This window comes from Podarcis melisellensis, assembly GCF_964234715.1.
Source record: "Podarcis melisellensis genome assembly, chromosome: 5".
Classification (NCBI taxonomy): domain Eukaryota; kingdom Metazoa; phylum Chordata; class Lepidosauria; order Squamata; family Lacertidae; genus Podarcis; species Podarcis melisellensis.
In genome coordinates this window covers 51289594-51304701 of record NC_138537.1, presented here as the reverse complement: position 1 = coordinate 51304701, position 15108 = coordinate 51289594, and the positions used below count along the sequence as shown (strand labels likewise).

Below are 15108 nucleotides of genomic sequence, written 5' to 3'. Positions count from 1 at the left end.
TCCCTGCACGTGTTGTAAAGGTCGTGTGGATGAGGTCACAATGCCATGGGAGGGACAGGGCACTGTAGCTTGAGCTCTCTTGTAAAGGGTCGCAAGGAAGCAGCCAGCTTGGGGGATGGTATTGCTCGCCGAGCTTGTCATGGTAAAAGGCCCAGTCCTGGCTTCCTGAGTGAATTGTTCGTTTGGGGGATCTCTCCTGTACAGGTCAGCCTTTCCAGGGCTGCTGCATTTTCTTCTCTTTCTTGTCAGTAGCTGACCATTGTTTGCTGCCTCTCTCGCTACACTCTTTGTCTTTAGCCCTCATGTGTCTATGGCGCTAGTAAGGTAACGCAAGGCTGCTGGATCCTTTCCACAGGATGTGTGCCTGTGGCAGCCAGGAACATAAATAGCTTTTTAAAGGATTACACAATTTCATTGCTATCGCTATCTACAGCATAGGAACAGCCTATCAAATCCCCAAATGAAACCTTCATGTTCAGAGGCACTGTATCCCTGAGCACCAAGTACTGGGGAGAAACCAGAAGGCAAGCTTGGGTCTAACTTGCAGCTTGTGAGCTTCCCAGAGGCTGGCTGCTGTTTGGAACAGAATAATAGGCCCTTGTTCTCATTTGGAGGGGTTTTGTTCCTCCATGAAATTTTCAGGCTTTCCTGACCAAGCAATGCAGCAATCTCAACAAGCCCCATTGAACTTTGTATTCTTACTGATTGGGCAAGTGCAGGATAGAGTTGCACTGGAAATGAAGTCTAAAGAGTTTTGAGTCTGCTTGGATGACTTGCTGGCCATAGTTTGTTTGTATGCAGAGGCGATGGGTCTTTCCTAATGTTTTAACACAGGGAAATGGATGACTGCTCATAGCAGGGGTGGCTCCCTTGTGGTCCTCTAGCTGCTGCCAAGTTATAGTTTCCATCAGCCCCAGGCAGCATGTCTGATGGGTAGGTCTGGGAACTGTACTTCTGCAACCTCTGACTTAAAGGTTCTGACAGCCTGAAACACCAATATGTTTTGATTGGGATAATTCTTGAACAGGCTTATTAATATTGGAGTCTAGATTCAGTTGAAAGTCTTAACTTTCTTTCATCAGAGTTTGAAAAAGCATGGAACCATTTCAGCGACAAGTAGATGAGTGCAACCCTTTGATACCAGGATATACAGGTAAAAAAAACAGAGAGTCTTGGCCTGAGCTTTGTTCCCATTTCTCATCTGATAAATTGGCAGAGAGCAAAATAACATGCTAAAAGGGGCAGCCAAATAATCACAGCTTTTCACATCGGCTCCCACTTTGTTTTGATGCACTTTGTACTCAATATAGCAGTAATAAACAGGATTATGATTTTAGTAGCCTGTTAAAGCTATCTATTTGCTATTGTATGCTATGAGGCAGGCAGAGGCAATGTCTGGCCCTCCAGATGTTTTGGACTACAATTCCCATCATGCCTGACCACTGGTCCTGTTAGCTAGGGATCATGGGAGTTGTAGGCCAAAACATCTGGAGGGCCAAACGTTGCCTATGCCTGCTGTGAGGATTGACCCAGCACCCTAGACTTGCCTGATGAATGAGGGAAAACACCTTTCAATCTCAGGCTCTCTCCCAAGGGGTGGGAAGCTTATGCGCCTCACGTCTACAAGTTGCTGGGCTACAACTCCCATCATCCGTGACCACTGACTGACATCACTAGCAGAGTGATAGGATGATCCCCAAATGCAGAACAACAGTATTACTGGTGAAGAGTAATACTGTACAGTACACAATACTATCTAAATAGGTCCCTTCACAAGGCTGCTAAGTCTAGAGTCTACAACTAACTAACTGCACCACATATTTCATGCTCCACTCCTTACACTGTACTGAGACACCAAAACACAAGCAGATACCTAGCTCTCTTTCTGAAGATCTGGGTAGCAATTTTATACTGGCAAATTAGGCTCTCTTCTGCACTCGGTATTTTTAGAGTGTGTTACCTGCAGGGTGTGGGTGTGTGGGTGTGTGGGTGTGTGGGTGTGTGGGTGTATATATACCATAAATACCTTAAATAAAAAAAAACAGAAAGCATAACTAAATAAAATAGGCAGCTGCAGTGGGCACACCTGCAAACTCTTGCTAATACATGCTCTATTCTAACATTTTTTATTAATTATCTACAAATGACACTGGCTGTTTTGGCAAACTAAATGTTGAGACTCAGACATCTGCTAAATTTCTAGTTGCTTGGGTATAAATCTCAGTGGTTGGTAGTGTGACAGTAGGCTTTAAAATGCTAGGAAGGTGACAGAAAGCTGATGTTCACTTTCTTGTGAAGAATTCCAACACTCATACCTACCCTCTGACTAGAAGCCTGGGAATCAACAGCACCCAGTTTTGCAGGCATCAGACACTAAATCAGTACACACGGCAGCTGCAAAACTTTGTGTCCAGAAACACCCAAATTTCATGTTGTGCAAATTAATCAAATGGCAACAAATGTCACAGTGACAAGTTGGTGGTGGGCAGGTAAAGATGATCACTCTGAAAAGGGCTGGAGCTGAAAGCCCATGTATATGACACGCCAGATCATCCTTTTGACGCATTTACTGTGAATGCAACAGAATGTTAAGTTGGCTCCCACCATGGACTGTACGAAGCCTGTATACACAAACAATGAGTAAACAGTGGGATTATCCTTATGATAGTTCCGGGGGCTGCAGACACACACAAGACGTTTTGTTGAAGGAAAGCCTAGACTAGTCCGCTGATGGCTTCCTCATGATGGTTGTGAACTTCTGTTGCCCTTTCCAGGCTACATCCCTTATAGATTCTACCGAATTGGAACTAGCTTCGGAAACGATTCTGTGTGGTGTGTGAATGCGTTTCGCGAGGCTACTCAGAGAAAATGTGACCAAATGGAAGAACTGAGGCTCACAGCGGCTACAGCACCCCAGCTGCCACCTCTTTGCTCGAATGAAGAAATAATAAACGTACTTGATGACTATAATAGCAAACACCATCCAAATGTGCTGGGTATAGTATGCCTCATTTCTAATTAATTTGGGCTTAGGATTCCTAAAATACCTTCTCCCCCTTCATATCCCCAGCTGATCTGTGTTCTCTGCAAGAGAGGGCATCCTGCAGGTATTGTCTTGCCAGGAGGCCTGTTCCACTATGATACAGTTATTGGAGATGCAGCTCATGATCCCAAGTTTCTGCAGAGTAGCAGAGTCCATGTTGTTTTCACATCCACCCCATACCTTTAAAGAACACCATGGCTTTCCCCCAAAAAATCCTCAAAACTGTAGTTGACCCGCTACAGCTACAATTCCCAGTGCCCTTAACAAACTACAGTTCCTAGGATTCTTTGAAGGGAAGCCATGCATTTGAATGTGCTGTAAGCATATGGTGTGGAGAGGAGGTGGGTCACAGAGAAGCTACCACTCTAGAAAACTCATTGCACGTAGCACCCTTAGAGTCACCGTCATATGTGGCAGGCTTGAATATTTAAGGTCAGGCTCAGGGGGGCAGGGGGTGGTTGCTGCAAGCTCGGTGGCTGGTTTGCTAGACTGAGTTAAAGTGTATGGTTCCCATTCAAGAGGAAGCCTCATATTTTCATGATGCTTGGCCTCTGAGGAGATACAGGGTTACAAAGGGAGCAGATGTCATGTTAGTAGTGAGCTAGCTTAGGGCATGCAACTGAATGGAAGAGAAAAAGGAAGAAAAAGAAGTTTGGCTTGGCTTGTTATGTACACATTGCTGATCTACAGGTGAAATTTAGCTCCAAATGAAACCTTCCACCCACCCTGATAAGCATATTTATCCACCGTGTTTGCCTGCTGCAACATTTTCACGAACAGGCTCTGTTCAAGGTGCTATACAAGGCGCTGTGCAGTTTGGGACCAGGGTTCCTAAAATACCATCTCCCCCTTCATATCCCCAGCTGATCTGTGTTCTCTGCAAGAGAGGGCATCCTGCAGGCATTGTCTTGCCAGGAGGCCTATGCCATACAAAGTTGGTCTGTTCCACACCTGCCTTTTGGAAGTCTCACTGGCTACATATGAGACAGGTGCCATCTCTTCCATCTTCTTGTTGCCTGTTGAAGACTTTCACCTTTAGCAAGCCTTCTAAGTCGAGATCTTTTTTATCTTAGTCTGTATCTGTATTGGATTTGAAATTGTATATATGTAACTTAAAAAAACCCCACAACAAAAGCCCCCTACACAGAGTCTTGTGAAATTGCTTCACAATGCTTCATAAGAAATGCTTTGTGACTGAAATTAATTAATTAATAACAACAGACCCAGGGCATCATCTTTAACCCTAACCTGAAACATGAGCACCACCTTTAATACTTTAGCGATTCCATCTCTGTCTCCTAAAAGAAACCCGCAAACTGGTGGTTGTGCCACTGATGTAACCTGACCTTAGATCAGGGCATGTTCCACTTGTGGCTATACCACTATACTGTTTTGTTCCTGTGCCTGACTAGCCCACATCCAGGTCTTGAAACAAACTTTCCTTCTTGACTCTGTTTCCTAACTCCCTCCAATGTGGTGTAACAGAGATAAGTCTGAGCTTTCAGCTTTCTGCCATAGGACAGATTTCCATCTTCATTCCTGTAACTTTGTAAGCAGTTTCAGTCGATTGAGCAGTGGAGTAAAAGTTCTGTTGGATGTGAGTCATTGCACACACAAAAAGCTGTCTGTGAATGTTTTCTCTTCTTTTCTTTTTAACAGAATGTGGAAACTTTTAGGCAGTTTTTCATTTTCTTTTAAAGCAAAACACTGACCTTTGTTCCTCTGCTGTCGTGCACAGATGGCAAATTCTAGTAGCAAAAGCATTTTTGCTTTGCCATAGGGGGAGCTCCCGGCAGTGATCCACATGTGGCCTGAATGTTGCATGAGAAGGCAGAGGAGATCTTAAGACTGTTTTGATGAATTGTGGTGGTTAAGGGGGTAATGACGGTTCCCTCTTTGAGAAAAGTACCAGTCACTTTCTCCAGGTCTTTTGAGAGAGAGAAACTCTATCTCTGCAACTAGCAGCACTAAACCATGACAAAGGGCTCTAATAGCTTTGTTATTACAGATGAAGAGCAACAGAAATTGCTTTCTGTCTTGAGTTTTTTATCTACAGCTACATGGACCTGCCCCATGACCTCTAAAGCTCAGCTGGAGAAATAGAAAGGAAGCAACGTGCATTCTGAGTTATTTCTTCCAAAAGGGAGGCTTCAGACTTGTAGAAACCTAATATGCAAGTACCATAAGACTTGCAACAAAATATTGCAGTGTGATTTACTCCCATTCAGGATGTTCCATTCCATTCACCTTCTCACCTGCTTTTCTGTCCCCCCACATCGACCACAGCAGTTGGTCAGCTGTCCATGGCCACTGAGCATGCTCAGTCTTCATTGGGCTGTTTGGGGTCCTCCCCAAATTATGTTTGTACTTTTGCAAAATTTGGTCCTTCAAAGCCTCCTGATACCTTCCTGTTGTACATGGGTCATGGTATTTTGGCTGTGCTTGAATAATTTAGATTGCTATTAGTATATATGATTATCTAGCAAATTTGCCATAACACAGACTGATACCCATGGTTTTACTTACTACCTGGCACAGTGGAATTTGCTTTAGGCTCTACTCTTGATGGAGTGCAGCCAGCCCTGGGTGCCTCTATATACTGTAAATGGAGAACTAACGGTGCTTGCAACCTCTAGCTTTGAACCTTCCTTAGGACTTCTTCAGTGGTCTTCTCTCAGGATATTCGGATTATTGATCCAACCCATGAGCTATATAGAACTGTTATTTCTCTTTCTCACTGATGGGAATTGTATTCAACTCTTTTCCACTTAGACCCTTTCTCTTGAAACTGGAATGTTTTAAAGAGCACCTGTCTTTCTTCCTGTAATAAATTCTTTGCAATGGTTGGCTGATGGTGGAGTAATACAGATTTCAGGCTTGTCAGATCTACTTCATGTTTTCGTAGAACCCCAAGATCTACCAACCAGATTCAGGCAGAAAATACATGGTGCAAGTTAAAGAAAATGGTGCTAATGCAATGGACCTCATTTGTGTTGTTCTCCTCACTCTATGTAGGGTTATTTTTAGCCTCAGTAAGCTTTCAATTAATGCCCTATTTCATCACTTTATATTTGGTCTTTGGTAAGTTCTACATAATTGCATACAGAGTTGTGTGAGCTTGTGCTTTTTTATTTATCTGTATTCCTTTGTGTTGTGTTATGCCCATTTCATCACTTTGCAGGGCCTGTGGAAACAAAAAGGAGTCTACTTGAGCCACCTATTCCAGGCTGGACTGGCTTTGTGCCCAGGTCTAAGGTTACAGAGTTTGGTCACGGAGCTCGCTACCATGTGATGGCAGAAAATTGCTATCGAGATTTTCAGAACTCCTTGGACAGAGCCAAACAAGATCCTGCTACCAAGGAATCCATGTATGTTGGCATAAAGATCTTTCACTGGGCTATGCTGCAGCCGAGAAATCATGTGGTTATAATATTACATAATTTTACTCATTCATCTATTCTCAATTATTGTGTTATTTTTATATCTTTTCCTCCTGTGATTTTATATTATTATTAAACACCTTGATCATTTTGCATGAGCAGCTGTTAGCATGATAAGACAAGATCTTTGTCGCTGTGAATCCTACAAGACCTGTCTCTCAGGATGATGAGAAAATATCAGGGTGGAAATTGTTTAGGGGCTTTTGTTGGAGATGCTTAATTTGTGGTTATATTTTTGTAATTAAGTATACCTTTTGATGCTGTGAGTCACAACCTAGGCCATGTGGTGAGTGGCAGGACTGGGGGCCCCAGGCACTCAGCAGGGGAGTCCTCCTAGGTAGCAGCAGCAACAGCAACAGCAGTTCTTATATGGCCAAAAGTGGGACATTCCAGGATCAAATCAGAAACCAGGATGGCTTCTCTAAATCAGAGACTCCCCTGGAAAATAAATGCCACTTGGAGGGTCTGGACTTGTCTTAGCCATATGAAAACCAGAGACATTCTGCCTTCCCAGAAGCATTTGATAAGACTATCACATGCACTGTTTCAGTCATATGCAAAGCTGCACATAATATATTGTTACAGTCAAGAAAGTTGGAGAATGGCAAGCACCAAAACATCATTTATTTTATTTATTTTGTAGGAAAGAGATCCCTGCAACCAAACTCAAAGAATCACGCCCATACCAGAGGTTCTACAGGCCGGAAGGGATGATGCCTAAGTATACTGGGCATATTCCACGTAAGGCTTTAGGATTGTATTATTTGAAACTGGCCACTTACTATGGGCCTGTTCACAAGACCACATTCACTTGTCTCAACTCTTGGACTGGAGAAGAAGAGAGTCAGTACCAAAAAAAAGCTGGTGCTTGGTGATGAGAGGGGTATTGCTAGATTTGTTTTGGTCCTCAAAGGAAAAGGGTCTTTATGTGCCTTGCTTGCGCATATGCGTTAAAATAACTCAGTCAAAGGTTATCATGCTTTCTACTATATCTTCATTGAGTTGATTGAGCAGGTGTTCTGAAGCAGGGCACACAAGAGCCCCTTTGCCTCCAAGGAAGACCTTGTTAGTCTTGTAGAAGTCAGTTGGCCCATATCCTGTTATACTGGGCCCACCATCTGTTGCTGATACTACACCACACTTTGACCACTATGATCAGCATGGTATGCACAGCTCCAGCAAAGCCATCTAGCAGAACATTGGTGTTTTCCTGTTTTCCAGCCTTTTGCAGAGCTCCTGGTTAAGAAAACTCCTTTCCCACACAGTTCAGTTCAAAGTATAAAGAGTTTATTGCTTCATGATCCCTGTGTGTGTGCACATGGGTTGTGCCCCCTCATTGTGCACCCACGCTTATGGGCCCTGCTGCCTCCCACATTATCTCCCTGCAAGTACTCACCCTACGGATGGGAGCCCACCAATCTGAGCCTCCCCATAAACTGCAATGAACATTTAGACCCCTTGACTGTACTTGTCACAAGGCTTTAAGCATTGAAATAGGCCTTTTTGTCTTGTAGATGAACGTTCTGGCATCGGAAAGACCTTTGGTAATGTGAGCAGAAGCTGTTCTGTCTGCAATCACCCTGAAGTGAGCTATGGCATTTATCTTGATAAGAAACGGAAGGCTGTAAAGTTTCAAGAACCGATCAAGGAAGAAAAGATCCCCTTAACTGCAGCAAACAATTAAAAATATACAGAAATACCTGAGATTATATGAGAATAATCCTATCATGTTGTTTGTTTAACCACTTGGTATGAAATAATATTATTTACATTTTAAAATATCAAGTTGTTAGACAGATTATTATGGTTTTGAAACTGATCCTAAAAAATGTATTTCTGCCTAGAGCACATCTGGATCACAGCTGCAGCACCAGTTACTGCTCTAGCTGTTGACTTCACACCCTATATCTTATATGTTTGAGCTGGCACAGAGATCTTGAGTCTGTGTGGAAGGTCATTCAGATGCTAAGATGCATAGTTTAAAAACTCTTTGAACTAAAGCATAGTAAGACTTTCAACTAGTTTCCTATCCTGGTATTGCTATGCAGCTGTCAGCTTCCCATAGTATGATAGCCTGTCCAGATGTGGGTGATGACTCAAGCCATGAGCTGCACATCTCCTGACTCAGTGCCACCATGGAGTTTGCCTGGTTTGACCTTTGCATCTGGAAGTGACATCAGTCACAGCTGTAGGTGGACTGCAGACTGAGCCAGAAAAGGAGTAGACAGTTTGCCTTACTGCCACCAACAAAAGCGACTGAAAGGATCATAAGGCAGAGGACTGAGGGAGTGACAGGATGCATCCTTCACAGGTTGACAGAAGTGGTAATTCAGGCCAGTTCAGTGGCCTGAACTTTACATACAAATATGTAGAGGGAGGGCTGTAGTTTATTTAGAGCATTTGTACCCCACTCTTCAGCCAAAAAGTCACCCAGAGTAACTAACATACAATCAGTTAGAAGAAAACAATCCCTGCCTGCAGATTTATAATCTCTCTCTATATAAAGAAAAGTGACACACAAGGAGAAAATAACAGGGAAAGAAGATGAAAAAATAAAACTCAGGCATCAATTCTTTTAATGACCAGCTGGCACAGTTCAGGTGTAGATGTGCCTGATACAGCTGGTGTGGTAGAACACTTGTTTTGAATGCAGGAGAGTTTCTGGTTCAGTCTCCAGTATCTCCAGCATCTCCAGATAAGGCTGACAAATGCTCCTGCCTGAAATTATGGAGAGCTGCTACCAGTCAGTGCTTGGGAAATGCTGCTTTCTAACAACAGAAGGGGCCGTTGGTGACATTTGGGTTCCCTGCAACAATGGTACAAAGAAACAGGCATCTGAAAGAGTTGTTCCAGTGGGTTTCTGAGGCACATTTAGAATACGTAGATTTGCTTTCAGTGCTTTTTTCAAAATTACCTTGGGGGAGTTTTTCAGATTTCCTATCACAACTGAGGTACATTTATTTTCACCTCCTTTTTCGCTAGAGTATTCCTTTGCTTAGGGACGCGGGTGGTGCTGTGGGTTAAACCACAGAGCCTAGGACTTGCCAATCAGAAGGTCGACGGTTCGAATCCCCGTGACGGGTTGAGCTCCCGTTGCTTGGTCCCTGCTCCTGCCAACGTAGCAGTTTGAAAGAACATCAAAGTGCAAGTAGATAAATAGGTACCGCTCCAGTGAGAAGGTAAACGGCGTTCCTATGCGCTGCCCTGGTTTGCCAGAAAGAGCTTAGTCATGCTGGCCACATGACCCGGAAGCTGTACGCCGGCTCCTTCGGCCAATAAAGCAAGATGAGCGCCGCAACCCCAGAGTTGGCCACGACTGGACCTAATGGTCAGGGGTCCCTTTACCTTTACTATTCCTTTGCTTGCATCTGTTTAGTTAATGGAGCAGCAACCCATTTATTTTATCTAAAATCTGAAGGAAACGTTTTGAGTTCAGCTCTCTTTAATCTGTCCCGTAATATCTGAAGGGTTTGTGTGTATCTGCAGTACTTGATTTTGTGGGAGGTGGGTTTTCTTTTTTTAAAGAAATGTGTTAATTTAATTACACTGATTGTTGGTGTAGCAGTGTGTGTGAGGGTGTTGTATAGTACCTTGTTGAGCATTTAAGTTCTAAATCTTTGACTTAATCTCTTAACCTTTAGACTTTGATTTTCTTCCTCAGCCTATAATTTGTACAGCCTGCCATCAGAAGAGGGAGGTAAATTAGACGGCATCTGCTATATTACAAATTATAATCATTAACATTACTTCCATTAGTAGCTAGCTCTTAAAATTCCTTCTTGGTGGAATAGTGCTACTCCAGTAAAGCCATGTATGGGGAAATGGTATAGGCCACCGAAGCAGCTGAACTAATAGGTAGAGATTATTCAGATAACACAGAAATAGCAATGGAATATCCCATCCTGGACTTTACCTCTTGAGGCTGAAAGCTTGGGGTTTTGAACATACGAACCTGCCCATTTGGTTGGGGTACTGGAGAGGGCCTCCCCAGTGGCTGCTCCCCAAACTTTGGAACTCCCTAGTGCGGCTCGATTGGCTCCCTCTTTGTTTTCCTTCCACTGGCAGGAAGTTTTATTCCGACAGGCCTTTGGGAACTGACTGCTTTTGAGGAAAGGGCTTTAAATGGTGCTGCTTTTAGTGCTTTTACTATCTGTAGTTTAATAGATTTGGTTGTTGTTGTTGTTTACATTGTTTTAATTCAATTATAGCTTAGTTACTTTTAAACTATTATCTTCTGTATTTCTTTTAGCCTTCTGTGATTGTTTTAATTTTTGTAAGCTGCCTTGAATCCTGGTTCTGGGGGAAAGGTGGAGTGTAAATAAATAAAATCATGATAATACTTCTGAATCTTTTTTTTTAAGAGAGAGAAATTGAAAGATTACAGATTTAGGGTTGCCTAGCTATCAGAAGGCTAATCCTAAAAGTATCTTCCATGTGCAGGATAATATCAGACATTAGCTTTTGTAGCTTTGGATAGAGAAGGGCTGTACCGCAGTGGTAGAGAAGAAAATAACCTTATACTGCAAACAGCCCATTCAGATTTAAGTCTTCTGTGTGTGCCTTCAGCGAAGTAGCTTCCACATTTTCCCATTCCCCCAGTCCTGATATTCATTGCTATTCCACCACTTCCCATCTGCACTGGTGAGCAGAGCTTGAGTGCAGGTATCTGAGCTGTGTTTGCCTCCCCAGTCACCCCTTCATTCGGCTCTCCACTATATTTTTTCATGCTGGGCATTTCTATACCTGTGCACCTACACCTTTTGAAAAAAAATGAAAACACCACCAGCCACCAAAATGTCTCCACAAATTGCCCACCCTCCCCGAAAAATACCTTATAATACAATGTAAATGAAATAAAATTTAGTTGCATAGGAATACTTACAACATACCAGATTATCAATCTATACTAGGATGTTATTACACTGTTCCTTCTGTAACCACAGTGGCAATGTTTTCAGATGTTAATAGTGAAAGCTACATTTTGAAGTCTGAACTGTACTAATAAGCCTCACCAGCTTTTGAAATGCCTCTTAATTGATAAGATGCTGATCAAATCTTGGAACATGTTCCCTTTTAACATTCAAATCAAAAACTTTGCTGTGAATAACACAATATTAAAGTGAAGAAAGACCAATCTGCCTGGTACATATTTTGAACATGTTTTGTTGCAAATAGCATTCTAACAGATAGGGCTGATTATATGGTAAAGAGCATAATTTATATATCACAAGCAGTGGGGGCTTTTGTCACTGACATAGCTAAGGAATTTGACACCTTTACAAGAGAACAATACATGTCAACCAAAATATATACCAATTAGTCCTCAATGAGACACTGAAATGAATGATGCAGGAACATGTTGTATTTACAAATAATATATGGTTAACAGCCACTTGCATTTTCAAACAACAAATCTTTTTGTGTTATTTTGGGGGGGTGGGAATAAGCATTTGGAAATGGTCACAAAAATATCTCCATTAGCACTGAAAGCTGTGGAAATGGACAGTAATTTGATGTTCATTTAACTTTGCATTTTATGTGATAGCTTTCCAAAGTGTTTGTTTAAACACTGCTCAACAAACTGAATGCTGTTGCACTTCATTATTAAAAGAGGACGTTTGGTAACCCATAGTTAACGGTGAATACGTTGGTGTTAGGAGCAATTGCACCAGAGGACTTAAATATGGGGCGGGAAGAGGAGGTTTTCTATGGAGGATCTGGAAATAGAGAGGAGAAGAGAACACACTTTCGACCCCACTCTGCTCCCAGTGCTACCCATGTCCAAGAAATGTTTGTAAAATTATACACTTTGCAAAAGTGGCTACACCAAAGGTGAGACTGACGCTTGAAATCCACATAATGTCACCAGGTGTGTTTTTCTTTTTCTCCCAGGTGCTCCTGTGTTAACAAGTTACAGTATAACCCTATACAGTGGTACCTCGGGTTAAGAACTTAATTTGTTCTGGAGGTCCGTTCTTAACCTGAAACTGTTCTTAACCTGAGGTACCACTTTAGCTAATGGGGCCTCTCGCTGCTGCCGCACCCCGCAGCGCGATTTCTGTTCTCATCCTGAAGCAAAGTTCTTAACCCGAGGTACTATTTCTGGGTTAGCGGAGTCTGTAACCTGAAGCGTCTGTAACCCGAGGCACCACTGTACAGTACATGTCTACTCACAAATCTGCAGGACATATTTCCAGGCAAATCTGTGGGATTGCAGCCTTAATGAGAAGCACAAATTTAGCTTTTTCCAGGCATGAAAATGAAAGATCACCTATCAAATTTCTTCTTACTACAAAGGTAAAATAAAGGCATAGGAGCCAAGTTCAGGAAAACTAGCAGCCCGATTAATGCTGGGTGTTTTCTAAATATGAAATCCATTTCACTGTTACAGTATAGGCAAATGTAACGCTTGCTTGAGTTTAAATGAATTAGCAAAGGCAAAAGATGTTTCAACTTCCTTAGGAGAAGTAAAAATGTATTCTAAGTACACGTAAACAATCTAATGTTTATGCACTGCAGCAAATATGCATTTGAAATCATAGGGAAAGGAGCACAAAACATGGCTCTTAGGGTTTTCTCTTGCATTATATTTCCTTGGTTACTTCCTATTGTGATGTGATATATGAGAACTTTGGTTCCCAATCCGTCTTTCTCTAATAGAGTCAGCAATCTTTGTAGACCAGAATGTGATGCAGATTTGCCAGAGGTGGAAATGTGGCTTAAATATTTTCTAAGGCTTGTTCACCCATTTCACTAACCGCCTCTACTACACATGTACATATATGTTTGTGTGCATATGTGTGTACACTTGATTTGTACAGCTCAACTATTATTCCTACTGTACACTGTGGTTTTTGTTTTCAAAGTGGATGTACTCTACAAGAGCACCATTTAGCTATCGCCTATGTATCACATTGCACCCACTTTCTTTGTTGTTCTTTGGGAGCATGTACTCTTGCAGCATAAAGGAAGTAATCTACGCAAAGTGAAACAGCCTGGAAGTGCCTGGGGAAGTCCCATAGGTAAATCTATAATTTGGCAGATCAGGTGGATTAACCTACTAAACCAGTTAACCACATGAAGAAGAGCATTTGTCATAGCACTGGTATATTAATTGAACCAGAGTGTACTTGCCTGAAGCACCAAAACTCCTCTCTGATGTAACAGTGGAATCCTATGTATTATTGAGACATTCAGATGTACTGCTGAACTCAGTGGGAGCTATTCCCAGTTAAGTGTGTGTAGAATTTGTAGCTTGCCTTGCTCTGCTTACAGGTGTGAATTAGCTACTTTTGCATTTTTTGACTGGTGTTATATTGTATATCTCAAAACCTTGTCTAAACCTATCATGAGTTCTTTGTTCTCACCAGACCCATTTTATACATCTTTGTTTCTATAAAACAACAATTGTCTGTATCAAACTCTGTGGGGAAGATGATTTTCTAAATTAAGTGGCTTTCTCCTGTGTGAATAATCGACGCTTCTTGGGATATTAAAAGTCCATTTTCAAGGCATACACAGATAATTACATCCCGATCAAAGGAGCTCTTGCTAACACTTTATGCTTAGCTGAGATGTGTGTGTGAGAGAGAAAACAATGAATAGTTTAACAGAGTCTTTCATGGGGTTTTTTGCATATTCATAATTGAACCACTATATTCTGCAACTAAATTGTTAAACACAACGAAATAGCTTCCTCACATACTCATGAACAGCTATTCTATAGCTCTCTAGGTACATAATGATGACTGGCCTGGAAAGCTAAAAGTGACAAGAAGCTAGCATTGGATGAAAACAATCACAAAATTCCCATAAACATTTTTGAGGGGGACAGAAAATTTGTTTTTTAAAAAATAGCCCTGAGGTTCTCTTCTTCTCAATCAATTTTTGGCTTTGTGACTGAATATCCCTCTTGGCTGTCTTAAAAGCTTTGCAGTCCAATCCAGTCCTTCCCCAATCCTTAGCTTGGGTGGAGGGAGAGTCCTGCATGCGAAGGGGAGATGGACAGCAAGAGACGGTTTTATGCCATTGATTTGGTGCCATCTGCAGCTTTGATTAACATACGTACTCTTTCATTCAAGCCATTTATAAAGATATTGAACAATGCGGTACCCAAGACCAAACCCCAAGGCACCCTCCTTGCTACTTGTCTCCAGGTTGACAAGTTGCTGTTGATGAACGCCCTTTAGCTACAGTCCATCAACCTGCTTGTCCATTTCCACTGCATTTCCTTCAATGGGATGTGTATTTGGATGCAAGTAAAAGGTAAAGGTAAAGGGACCCCTGACCATTAGGTCCAGTCGTGGCCGACTCTGGGGTTGCGGTGCTCATCTCGCTTTATTGGCTGAGGGAGCTGGCGTACAGCTTCCGGGTCATGTGGCCAGCATGACTAAGCCGCTTCTGGCGAAACCAGAGCAGTGCACGAAAACGCCGTTTACCTTACCGTCGGAGTGGTACCTATTTATCTACTTGCACTTTGAGGTGCTTTCGAACTGCTAGGTTGGCAGGAGCAGGGACCGAGCAACGGGAGCTCACCCCGTCATGGGGATTCGAACCGCCGACCTTCTGATCAGCAAGTCCTAGGCTCTGTGGTTAGTTAAGCTTAACCGGTGCTTTTCTTCTGGG

The 15108-nt window shown here is 42.4% G+C and overlaps 1 protein-coding gene across 1 annotated transcript; it reads left to right on the top strand.

The window, feature by feature from the left end:
- The first annotated feature begins 52 nt into the window (after positions 1–52).
- Positions 53–8187, top strand: SPMIP5 (sperm microtubule inner protein 5). Its single transcript, XM_081912203.1, has 6 exons — positions 53–204; positions 1083–1153; positions 2775–2996; positions 6225–6411; positions 7127–7224; positions 7998–8187. Exons 2-6 carry the CDS (start codon positions 1096–1098, stop codon positions 8165–8167), a joined length of 735 nt encoding a protein of 244 aa, XP_081768329.1. The 5' UTR covers positions 53–204; positions 1083–1095; the 3' UTR covers positions 8168–8187.
- Positions 8188–15108: the final 6921 nt, after the last annotated feature.